The 12,234-nt window shown below is 38.5% G+C and overlaps 1 protein-coding gene across 1 annotated transcript in view; it reads left to right on the forward strand.

Moving 5' to 3' along the window:
* VCAN (versican) overlaps positions 1-12,234 on the forward strand; it is a 101,504-nt gene that overhangs the window by 69,885 nt on the left and 19,385 nt on the right. Inside the window, exons 8-11 of the mRNA XM_037373730.1 lie at positions 1-261; positions 2,430-2,543; positions 4,858-4,971; positions 11,889-12,047. Coding sequence (XP_037229627.1) covers positions 1-261; positions 2,430-2,543; positions 4,858-4,971; positions 11,889-12,047 — 648 coding nt within the window. The remainder of the gene's footprint in view (positions 262-2,429; positions 2,544-4,857; positions 4,972-11,888; positions 12,048-12,234) is intronic.

Here is a 12,234-nt window from a genome sequence, read left to right on the forward strand (position 1 = left end):
CTTTGGACAGAAGCATGGAAACACAATCACCTTTGTTTGGTCAAGGGGAGTTTACAACAATTGCTCCTAACATTGCAACAAACAGCACTGCCCCTGCAAACAGCCTGTTTCAAAATGAGCAGTCAACGATAAGCTCTGAGGAGCCAAATACCATTGAACTTGTAACTTCATCATTTTCCCTTTCGGAAGTCACTAATGGATCAGATTTCCTGATTGGCACCAGTGTGGGTTCAGTTGAAGGCACAGCAGTGCAAATTCCAGGTAACTTTCAAATATGATCAATGTTGTATATGTTTGTTGTGATACTTGTAAATGTGTGTCTTAACTCTGATAAGAGGTATAATAATCAGAGCACCGTGTGAAATAACAACAGAACTCATAAGCCTCAAGCTTTGAAATCAACATGATTGTAACCCCTGCAAAATCCAGGAGGATGGGGGTACCAAAACTCAAGCTCAGTGACATTTCCCAAGTGTTTGCATTGTGGAGCTCTGGATCAGATTTGAGGTGATCAGCCAGTTCTAAAAGACAGGAAGGTAACACTGATTGTGGTACAGAATTCATCTGTAATTATTTAATTTTCCAATTTCCAATATATAATTTTGTACGATAGCTTTTCTGTGTTGGCATGATGATAGGACTTGCACAACTGATTTACAGGTAGGTTTGGATTATAACATCTTGCAGTTGACTTAGAGAGTAGATTTAGTGCACATTTTAAGATCAGCATTTTCTATAAAAATTAATAACTCTTAGTCCACAAAATAACATTCCAGGCAAGAGAAAACAGAGAGTTCATGTTTTCAGCCTGTCTGTAATTCTAACTGGTCGATACAGTGTCTGCCTCTTTATAAATTACAGGTCTCATTGTTAGACATCATTTGCCATAGTATTTTGTTTTACATAATGGTTATTAGACACCATCTCACCGAATACACAGATGATGCAAGTAGGATGGTATGAATTGCATTGCTTCAGTTCATATTTTATTTAGATATAGCTGAGGACCAAGAACTGAACTGGCTTGATTTTATAGGGCTTTCTACTATTTTTCCTCAAATAATCCAGGTAGCTGTCAATTTGAAAATGTTTACTGGGAAAATATTCAGTCCGTAGGAGGACAAATGGACAGTAAACATACAAGAAACATCATTAAGTACTTAACATAGCCCCAAGTTGGGAACTTGCAGTGAAGCAGTCCTAAACCAAGCATCCTATTTTATGGATATGATCAGATTCTTTTTGAAATCTCCAAAGTGAGATCATGCCCACTTAATTACAATCCCAAATTTATGTAGACAGGATTTTCTTCTGGAGGTTTTCAACAGAAGCTTCTGCTTTCCAGTGACTGTATAGGGAGCTTGGTACTTTAAGAAGACTTCTCTGAATGTCTGACTTGCGAGGGTAAAAGAGATGCTAATTATCTTTTATTTCATAAATCATAATCAGATTGTTTTGGAAAAATGTAACCAAATATCTAAACTCATTTCTCTGAATTAACTTAGGTCACAGAACTCTCTTAACAATTTTGTAAGTTTTCAAAGCCAGGGCTTTCTTCTCGTATCCCAGGACTGTCTTCCTGACTTTCATCTGACTCTGAGAAGCTAATACTTAGAAATGGTTACCTAGTGCATACTTGTTTGTGTGAGTGATCATTAATAGGCATTAAATCAAATGCAAATATCTAGGTATCTAAACTCAGTTGAAATAAACATCACTAGAAGTCATAAAGCTCTGCAAGGAAAAGCTATTTAAACGGTAACTGCTGTAACAACTGAGGATTTCACAACAGGTAAGCTTTTATCTTACTGTTTAGTTCAGCTATGAATGTATTCAGTACCTTCATTTTTATTCTTGAAATGTGTTTTTAAGGAAGACAGGTGGGAAATGTGTATGTATGACAACATCCTTTCAAAGAAATAAGACTTCATGGGCATTGACTGATTAAATATAACAAAGTGAAACAACAGCAGCCAGCCAGTATGTTCTGTGTACCCAATCATTCTACATGAACTAACCCTGTTCAAAGAAAAAAAGCATTTTCCACCCATTTCGCATATGTTTAACTTTTTTCAGCTCTAATTAATTGTCATGTCATGCAAACTAAATCTTCAATAGAATATCATGACTGCCAAATATACTGCAAATTGCTATGAAAAAATGTAATTCTGAAAATTATTTATACTGGTTCATAGTAAATGCCATGTTGTTGTTAAAATTGAAAATAGTGATACCTGAAAACAAGCTTTACTGTTTTACAAAACTATCTTATTCTCAGTAGTGTATTATATCGATAGAATTTCTTTAACTATGGTAAAGTCTGCAATGTCAATGCAGGAATTGACAAAGATTTATTTTTCCAAAAAATCAGGAAGACACCAGTTCCTTGAAACTACAGAATCAATTTTCTTTTCCTACTTGTTTAACAGGCCAAGATCCATGCAAAAGCAACCCCTGCCTTAATGGTGGTACCTGCTATCCACGCGGCTCATTTTACATCTGTACATGTTTGCCAGGTTTCAACGGCGAGCAGTGTGAATTAGGTAAGCTGATGCCATCTAGGTATTGATTAAATGGAGCATAAAGTTTTCATGACATCTGCAGAAGTGTTGTGTCTGGAAGTTGAAGAACACATAGACATTTGAAAAATCCTACAGTGAGGCCTTACTTAAGAAGAGAACAATAAAATGAAGGAGGTCCACTTATCCCTTTTCTTTCCCCCCACGAAGCGCACAGATTTGTACACACACAGAAGAGAATGTAAGTAAACTACATGACTCAGAATTCATAACGTTACATTCATAAGTACATCAAATAACGCCAAATAAACATTAATATTTGGCATAGTTCTGAAGAGCTTTGTGTAATTATTGGAAAGAGGAGTAAAATAAACTAATTCCAAATGTGATTGGGAAGCTGAGCACTGAAGGCCACTTAGATATTTTTTCAAGGAAATTGTAAATACGATCCTAATCATATACAACTTTAGTATAAATTAGTATTTTGATAACTCTTCTAGCTGAGGACCTCTTCAAGCTGCCTGTGACATCTGTGTTTTCCTGCTGACTGTGGGTTTCAAGTAACTCACCAGTACAGTTCAGAATAACCAGCTTTTCCTTCCAACCAGCAAACTGAAGTATGATAAAAGTGGTAGTTTTTGTTGTTTAGTGTACAGCTGGTTTAGTCTTTTGAAATGATGTAGGTTTCATTTCCTGATAAATACCATCGATTTCTCTATTACACAGTTGCTTGCCAAATTTGAAAGAAAAAACCTCATTCAACATTGATAAAATGGGTTCAACTCCTCTCATATATATGGCTTTGGAAATAATAAAAAAAAACCCAACCTTACCCGAAGTTTGATATCAGTGCAGCATAATTGTTAGGATTGCTATGGTTTTATTTCTGCTCTGCAAGACAGTATGTGATTAAAATATAATTAGCCAGTGTTCTCTGCCTAGCTCATATTAATGAGTTTGCCAGTTCCTTAGTGGGTTGTTGCTGATAGATACCAAGTTTTAGATGTTGCATCTTAAATGTTCTTTGTCAAGGAATACAGCATCTCCTGGTTGCAAACCAGAGGTCAGATAATAATTTTCTCCCCTTTTTTCGGGTTGTAAAAGGATAATATGGCCAGTTGTCACCCAGAACTCTTTATGTTTATTAATGAATTGGAGTGAGACACTCCACAGCCACTCACCATATAGAAATATGCTCTGTGGTGTTCAAAGAAAGTAAACCTCAGCATTTTTAGCCCTGGATTCAGGGATATTCTGGATATAAGGCATAAAACATATATTGAGAGCTTTCCAAATGGCTGGAACAAATAAGATCTAGCTTAAAATTTGAACAGAAGTAGTTTTTTAAAATAAAAATGTATTTTTAAAAGCGCCTTTCAAACGATGCAGCAATTATTCCTAGGATTGCACAGCTGTTTGTTGGTCTGTAGTCATGTTTAACTTCTCTTTTATATTTTAATAGTTGATCGCTACCAGCAGTTCACTTTGGACTAAGATGTTTGCAAAATCTACATTGACGTTCAAGCTGATTGTTTCAGAGGAACAGCACTCATTAAAAAACCTCGTATGATCTTTATAATGAGACATACTAGTTTATAACCTGTGCAAATACATGCACAAATTATATTAAATGAATTAGTGCTCCAATTTAAAAGGCAAAGACAAGGTATTTTAGTAGCCAGAGGAGTAGAGGAAAGAAATGTTTGTTTACTCTGGAGCTATAGACTCAGCAGTAAACTATCTGCCTGAGATTGTCTTTATGATGCTTTGTCCTTATCCTGATAAGATTAGACAAGGAAGAAAAGAGAAATGCAAACCAGTAAGATGCTAAGGCATGCTGCTTTGCAGACTGAAATTAACAGTCTGTTTAATGGTATGATAAGATTTCCAGTATTTGAGGTTCGTGAAGATATTTGAGGTCTCATGTACCTGATGAAAATTTTTCATGCCGTGGTCACTCACTCAAGCCAAATTTTTCACCAGTACAGGAAAATACTACATACTGCACAGCAACACTTCTTCTTCAGCTACACAATGAGGAATTGAAGGTCTGGATTTTAGGAATTAACTCAGAAGTCAGAGTGCAGGACAGAAAATTGTGGATCAGTAATGTCACGTTTCCTGAGGAAACTCCTTCTTGGCTTGTAGATGAAAAGAAAGGAAGGCTGTGCATAGTGAAATCAGTTATCATACAAATAAACCGGTCACTTGGACCTTTTGCAATACTTCATTCTTCTGGATTGCGCTGGTCCTAGTAATAAGCGTGACTAAGGCTGAAGAACATTTCCCTTCCAGGAGGTGGGCGTATCATAAAAACACTTTTATCTTTATGTTGTAGATATCGATGAATGCCAGTCTAACCCATGCCGGAATGGAGCCACATGTATAGATGGCCTCAATACCTTTACTTGCTTGTGTCTGCCAAGCTATACAGGTGCTCTCTGTGAACAAGGTAAGGTGTATTCTTTAATCTGTGGGGATTGGGTCATCTGTTTCCATTTCAACACCCTTGTGGAGTAACTAGGCAAAGCCTAGTAAAAACAAGAGGTTGGATGAAACTGTCAAAATCTGTGGGATGTCATCAGTGATGAGGAGAGATTATGATTTTTGAGTATGTTAGACTCCCGTGATTTGTAGCTCAGGATTTTTTCTTTAAGGTTACATCTGCACCATTTTTTGCAGATGGATAAGAGCAAAGTCTATCCACATGCTAACCTGACTGCAAGTCACATTGCTGTACCTAATATAAACTGATATATTGGGCAGTTTCTGTGTCAAAATTGCAACAGCCGTAGTTTTCAGGTGGCTCCAAGGCAAGCACGGCCTGCTTGTGTTGGCTTGCAAACTACTGGGAATACACATAAGGAGGTTGTCTTATTACTGTAGTGATGCTTACGGAATAATGAGTAGGGGCAGAGTTACTCTACGACCACACTTCTCTCTTAAAAAATCATATACCGTGTGAAAAACATATCAAACCATGTCATTTCCAATAAGCATCACTGGAAAGTAGGAATAGTCTACTGAATATACGAGATCATAAATCCATCCACTGGGGACCATAGCCTTGACAACTTCATCCCAGAATTTTCAAATTGATTTTTTCTGTGATCATTTTAGGAAAAACAAGTGCAGGATCACCATTACAAGGAACTTGTAAAAGTCTTTCTAAACTGGACAACTGGTCAGGTTAAACATCAAGTTTCTGTAACTGTTAAAATATTGCCTGCAAGAAATCCCACTCTATTTACAAGAAATATTTACAGTGCAAGATGCTTATTCAGTATGTGCATGCAATAGGAGGAATAAGGGTAGCAAAATCTGTTCTGTCAGTAAAATTAATGAAGGCATTTCCATGGGAAAAATAAATGATATTTCAAAGTGTACTTTCTAAAGCTTATTAAAATACTTTTCTCTTTTTCTTCAGCTGAATGTTTTCTGTCACAGGGGAATGAACTAAACCTTTGGATTTGTTTAATTAATATTGTGTGTTTTCATGTTTGCTTCTCCTCTTCAGTGAAAGGCAGTCTGCAAACTCTTTGCAGCTTAACCTATGGAGATTTATTTGTTAGAGCTGAAAACTTTTAAAGCTGACCAGCTCTACCACTTTTCAATGTTTAACTTTTTCAGTAGTCTGGTTAACCTTGTAATTTGAAAGGGCTTTCTGAATCTGTTCTCCAAAATTATAAGTTGACAGTGTTTTCACAACAAATGAAATAAATGTTCTCACTCCCTTCCTCCTCCCCTTCATTCCAGCAAATCCATAGTAGCGAGTGACTCTGAGTACCATGGTAGTTTTAAGCTGCTTTTTATGACCAACCTGAGAGTGCATTTTAGGTGGTTAATGGGAACATTTCCTAGTTTGTCAATCAGAACCAGAGCCCTGCTCACTCAGCTTTGGAATTTAAATTTCCTCCACTTAAAGTCCTGCAGTGGTTTGGGACTTGGGAAAAGCATTCAGTGCCAAATTTCCACTCCACCAGACAAAATAAAACTGTGTTGGCGATTCAGACACAGTTGTCTGGCAAGCAGGCTTTATTTCAAGGCACCAGTCCTGACCTCACTAGGTTTAAAGACCAGCCAGAACGACAGAATGCGTACCTCGGTGCCACAGGAAAAGGTGGAGTTGAGCACACCAAGATTGTATTTCATTACTCTTTTTTTTTTCCTCCAATATATACTAATTTTAGAAAACTTCAAAAAAAAAAAGAAAATGAAGCTGAAGGGCTTTCTTAGACACAGTGCTGAGTATTCAAAATGCCATGGAAAGGAACAGAAGCAGCGAGCATGAATTGCCCCTGGAAATGAGGCTCAAAGCAGGAGACAACTCCACCATGACCTGGTCCCATGATATTGGTGTGGAAAAAATGTAGAGCTCAGAATTTCACCCACATGCCCCCGTGAGATTTTTCTAGGCTTAAGAAATCTTCGGCTGATGTATTACGCTTGTGTCAGTGTTAGGATGTGACCAGAGGACAGGGAGCTCCAGCAGGTGGTAGAAGTTAGAGGAGCCTTCAGGGTGATCTAACCTAGGGTGAGGGGAATCAGTCCTGAGACTCAGTGAGCTGTAGTTGGCTCCCTGACAGACATTTTTCTTGCCAGGTGGAAACAGTTCAGCAGACAATCTGAGCCCAGGAACTTCTTCCTGAAAAGAAGCTAAAGTTGTCTGATGTTCGAAACAGAGCAGCTGAGGGTGTTTCCTTTTTAAACTAGATTGGTAGCTCAGCAAGCCAGCATCGTTTCTGGTTCAGACTAGATTAAAAGTGAATGAAGTACCTCTGTTAGACAATATCCTCTTTTGCCAACCACATGTATTTTTTCAAAGTACAGATGCATATTCTGCATGCCACTTGGTGACATTTGAACATCACTTCTTAAAATGCAGAAATATCCCCAAAATTTTTTTCAAAGGGTGGCACTGTGGGTTACAGTAGATCTTAATGCGAGTCTTATCCTGGGGGAGCCATCAGTCTTTCCATTGCATCCCTCTGTGTAAAGCCCTTATGAGAGCTCCCAGTGTCCAGATAAATGAGCCCAGAACTCAGCTCCTCATGGTTTCCCTGCCTGAAGCATTGCTTTGCAAGCTCCGTGTTTGAGGAAAGAGGAGAGGAGAGCTGTTTGATACCCAGAGTCACTCTGGGCTAGTGGAACCAACTGTAGAGAATAGACTAGGGAGGTGCATGAGTCTGAGGCTTTATCTGCATTATCTGGCCACCTGCATTTGTGATGAAGAGTACCTTACTTCACAAACAGTTATGTGGGAAACCATAAAATGGTAGACACTTACAATCTGAACCTCAGTTTCAAGAATAAGCGTTCTTTATGGGAACTGAATGAGTACATGTTTAGATTTTCTTCTTCCTTCCTTGGCTGGCTAAAGTTTCCTTTTCTTTTCTCCTTTTGCTATTCTAACTGGGGTCTACCTGCTTTCAAGGAATGGCGTTTGTGTTTTAAACTTAAGATTTGGCTTTCTCTACTGCAGAGTGTCTGCAGGCACACCTAGGCTAGCCTGTTTACCAAATGCAGCTGCATGCATGGACCTGTGTGCCAAAAGGGCACATATGTGTTTGTTGCAGGACATACCTCCTTGGGATAATACAACCAGCTGCTCTCTTCCAGGTTCTGAAAACAAAACAATGGCTTTTTTTATTCATCATGTCAGGAACGATGTTTTTTTTATAACCCAAGTTCATTGTTCAAATGTCTGTGATTACTTTGGTCTCATTTGATTCAGTTTGTTCCCAGGGTTTGGTAGCTTGGGATGGAAGTATTTCAGAAAAGCTCAGTGCAAAGATACTTTCTGAAAACAGATGGTCTCTAACTGATGTCTTTCAGCTGAGAAGGGATTATTTTTAATATTTACCAGAGAAATGCGTTTCTCCTCAAGATGTGTGGGCTGATGGGCCTCAGGCATTTGTTCATTAGCTGAAGGCAGACAGTCACAAACAAAATTTACAGCTGAGTAAGACTCTTATTATGTTCTAGTACCTGTGTTTCAGTCTTTATTTTCTTTAAGCCTCTTATGGAATTTCTTTAAAGACAAGGGATCTATTGTCAGCAGCTTATTGCAGCTGTTGAAAAAGTGGTACCTATTTATGCATTAAACCTACAGAGAATGTTTTTTTTTTTAATGCAGTGTTTAGAGATGTTTTTATACATATACAGTTGCAGTCACAGAGAACAGAAGCTGTGTAAGTAACTCCTTGTGCACATCACTGAAAAAAGCCTGTAAATTGTCATAAATCTTAAGACTAGTCAGACAACTTTTAAAACACCATAAATATGGCAAGCAGCGTTTCAGTCTTTCCTTCATGTGCTGGAATAACTGTGATTACCTTCCTGGGTAAGTATACAATGAACGTGGAATATTGTGTTCAGCAAGTGCCTGCACCTACTCTGCTCACAGATGATTTAGTCAGAAATTTTACAGCCACCTGCAATTAGACTTTACTGGTTCAGTAAAGGCATTAAAAACTTATACCCATATGGAGCCTTTACCCCTTTGTGTCACCATTTCAGCTTTTTTAGTGTAGTAAGATACACAAACTCAGGACAAAGCACTGCAGAAATGAAACATTCACACATATTTACTTGCCTCAGGACAAAGGACTGCAGAGATGAAACATTCACACATTTTTACTTGCCTGGTTTGCATATTTCATCATCTATCCTCCTGACTCTCCCTTTCCCCATTCCTTTCCCCCTCTTCTGATCAACATCTCTCAAAAAAAAGAGAAAATTCTCTCTTCCCTTTCTAAAACTCCTATGTATTTTATAGCCGTCAGCCCTGTGTTTTTCTGTCTTTGTAGATCTGGGCTACAAACAGGTGCAGAAGTTATTCAGCTTCTCCCTTTTGGAAAACCACATGCCATTTTGGATGGTAGGGAGGAGCTGTGTGTGCACTGCAGTGCATGCTTTTCAACTGAGAGCACCTATGTCACTGTTCGGCATGTTCTAGCTTAAAAACAGAAATTTTGTAATTTGTGATTCATGTTCAGGCCGTGATATCTCATTCTTTGAACCCAGTCTTCTAGGTTTTGTGTTTTCAAGCCTCTTTGCCTCCCCCGTGTACCTTTCAGCAGATCTTGTCTCAAATAATGCACCTTAGTAGAGGCCAGGGAAGGCTTGACTACAATACCCTGGAAATGCTCTCTGGCCATGATTTGCTCAGCATGCAATGCTGCTTGTTATTATCTGTCTTGTTTCCTGTGGGATAAGGGAGTCCCTGGACAAGATGAATAATAAAATCTTAAGTGCCTTCACAAAGCACATAGCAGTGTTAGTCAGCATCGTGTGGTTAAACACATGTTCTCGAAAACCAAAGGCAGACTAAACTTTAAAATGGCCTAGATGCCGAAGGTTAAAGCTGTATCTGCAGCCTTCAACCTCATACAAACACAAAGATGGTAAATATAAAAAACTAGCAAGTTGGTAGTATAGATTAAATTCCTGTTTCATCGGTAGTATTCCTGTTCTCCTAGCTGGGATTACTCAAAGCACAAGCAGTTTCCTACAGCTTAACCTATTGAAAATAGAAGAGAGATAATCAGTGTGAGCTCTATTATGCCTTTGTATTCGGTACATTTATGTCTGACTGATGACTAGTAGAAAATGATTTTGATACAAGACTCTTAAGACAATGACAGCTGTGCTATTAGTGTTGCCAGGAACTGTCAGGGAAATTGTGGTAAGCCTCCGAAGTTATATGTTTGCAATTTTAGATCTCTTTATGTACATGTAAAGTCTAGTTTTTATCTTAGGAAATTTCAAAAAAAAGGTAAAGACATAGACAGTTTGGTGCTTCAGGATCTGAATGGCCTCTGCCTGCTATGAATTAAGAACCAGCCTTGTGTTGTGAAAAAAATTATTCCACAATTGTCTTTCAAATTTTTGAAAGCTGCTCAAACGTCAGAAATATCATAGTTAAAGAATCTTTGGTTATACGTCATTGGCATATTCTGTAATATTTGGCTTTTCTGTACTATGCAAAAAGACCTTTGACCAAAGCATGTTATTGACTATATTGACATACTGAAAATAAGAAATTCAGTTTCATACCCAGAACATATCTATACCACTGGAAAGGCCAGAGAGTTGCTTTCAGGCACAGTTTTGTGTGGGGATTGATGAAACTTGGTGAGAAGAGGCAAATTCCTGTTTGGTGGGTGGGGAAGGTCAAGCTTTGTATTTCTGTTCTTCAGCATCCTGCAACTGAGACCCTGAGGGTGAGCCATCATGTACTTAAGATAGCTGAAACAGGCTGTAGTTTGAACAAGCTGTAATCTTGTGCTGAAGAGTCCTTTATGGGGCCATTTCATCTCCCATAACTCAAACCAGCTTGAGCTTTCCCTATTGTTTGTCCCATTCCTCCCTAAAACTCTTTTCTCAGTGGCAAGATCTTCTCACCATCCATCACAGCTCAGACACATTCATGCATCATATTTGTGATGCTCATCTTATTAATGCTGATTTTTGTCTCTGAATCTTCCTGCAGTGTTGATGCAGAAGCAAACTTGGAAACAGAACTTTGTTGTTTCTTGCAATCTATTCTGCTTACAGCAGCCTAACTGACAAAACAATCAACATGAAATTCAAGGATTGTTACCGTTCCAAGGCTCGTGTTTGTTTCTCTTTAGATGAAAGGATATACTGGCTGATGTGAACTTGTGTCTATAATGCATTCTTAACAGTACCATCCCTCATACAAGCACAGACAATATGCACTTCATCACTTTGTATTTCAGCTTTACAGCATTCCTTAGAAGGTGATGCCTAAAGTTTATTAAGTTATACTTTGTCAGGGAAGATGAGTTTTGAAGGAGAATTTGGAGGGGTAAGTTCAGAAAGATAATACTGCAGCTTTGCATCTGTGCGCTGAACAGTCACAAGCACTTTTCTTCATGTTATTTTCAGTTATCAGTTTCTTCCAAATCACGGAAATTCAGTACAGTCACTCAAAGACCTATTTGCCTTTGCAAGTAAAAATCCCCATGGCCATATACAGACTCAGAAAAATCAGATGAAATGTAGACTGACTTCAGTCCAGCACCCAGGCATTTCATTCGTCAAGAGTTATGGACTGAAGATGTCCAAATACAGCACAATTCCACCAGTGGAAGCTCACAAAGTTTTTAGTTGCAATTATACTCCTTACATAAATAATATTCTTGCAGCTTGTACAGAAAATGAGTAAATAGAACTACCTGAAAAAGTAGTGAGGTCTCAAGAATGAGTGTTGATTGTTTGTATTTGTACTGCTTGACAGGTATTTTCTCGAACATTTGCTCTGCAGAAAATCCTTCCACTTGCATGAAACATGCTTGTGCTTCACACCCATTAACAGAGATGCGATGTATTTGTTTGTCACAGACACGGAGACCTGTGATTATGGCTGGCACAAGTTCCAAGGACAGTGCTACAAATACTTTGCCCATCGGCGTACGTGGGACACAGCTGAAAGGGAATGCCGTCTTCAGGGAGCACACCTGACTAGCATCTTGTCTCATGAGGAGCAGATCTTTGTGAACCGTATGTACTGTTGAGGTTCCCCTAAACCAAAGCAGGCACTGAGGGTTGGGAGCTGGTGAAATATCCTCCTGATCACTCTCCTTTTACATCTCCATCTTAAAATTGACTTTTAGAATGTTGAAATGGCACGCTTCATGTTCTTCATGTTTACTTCTGCAATCAATGCAAGCTCCCTACCCTATCACTA

This window comes from Falco rusticolus, chromosome Z (genome assembly GCF_015220075.1).
Source record: "Falco rusticolus isolate bFalRus1 chromosome Z, bFalRus1.pri, whole genome shotgun sequence".
In the NCBI taxonomy this organism is placed as follows: domain Eukaryota; kingdom Metazoa; phylum Chordata; class Aves; order Falconiformes; family Falconidae; genus Falco; species Falco rusticolus.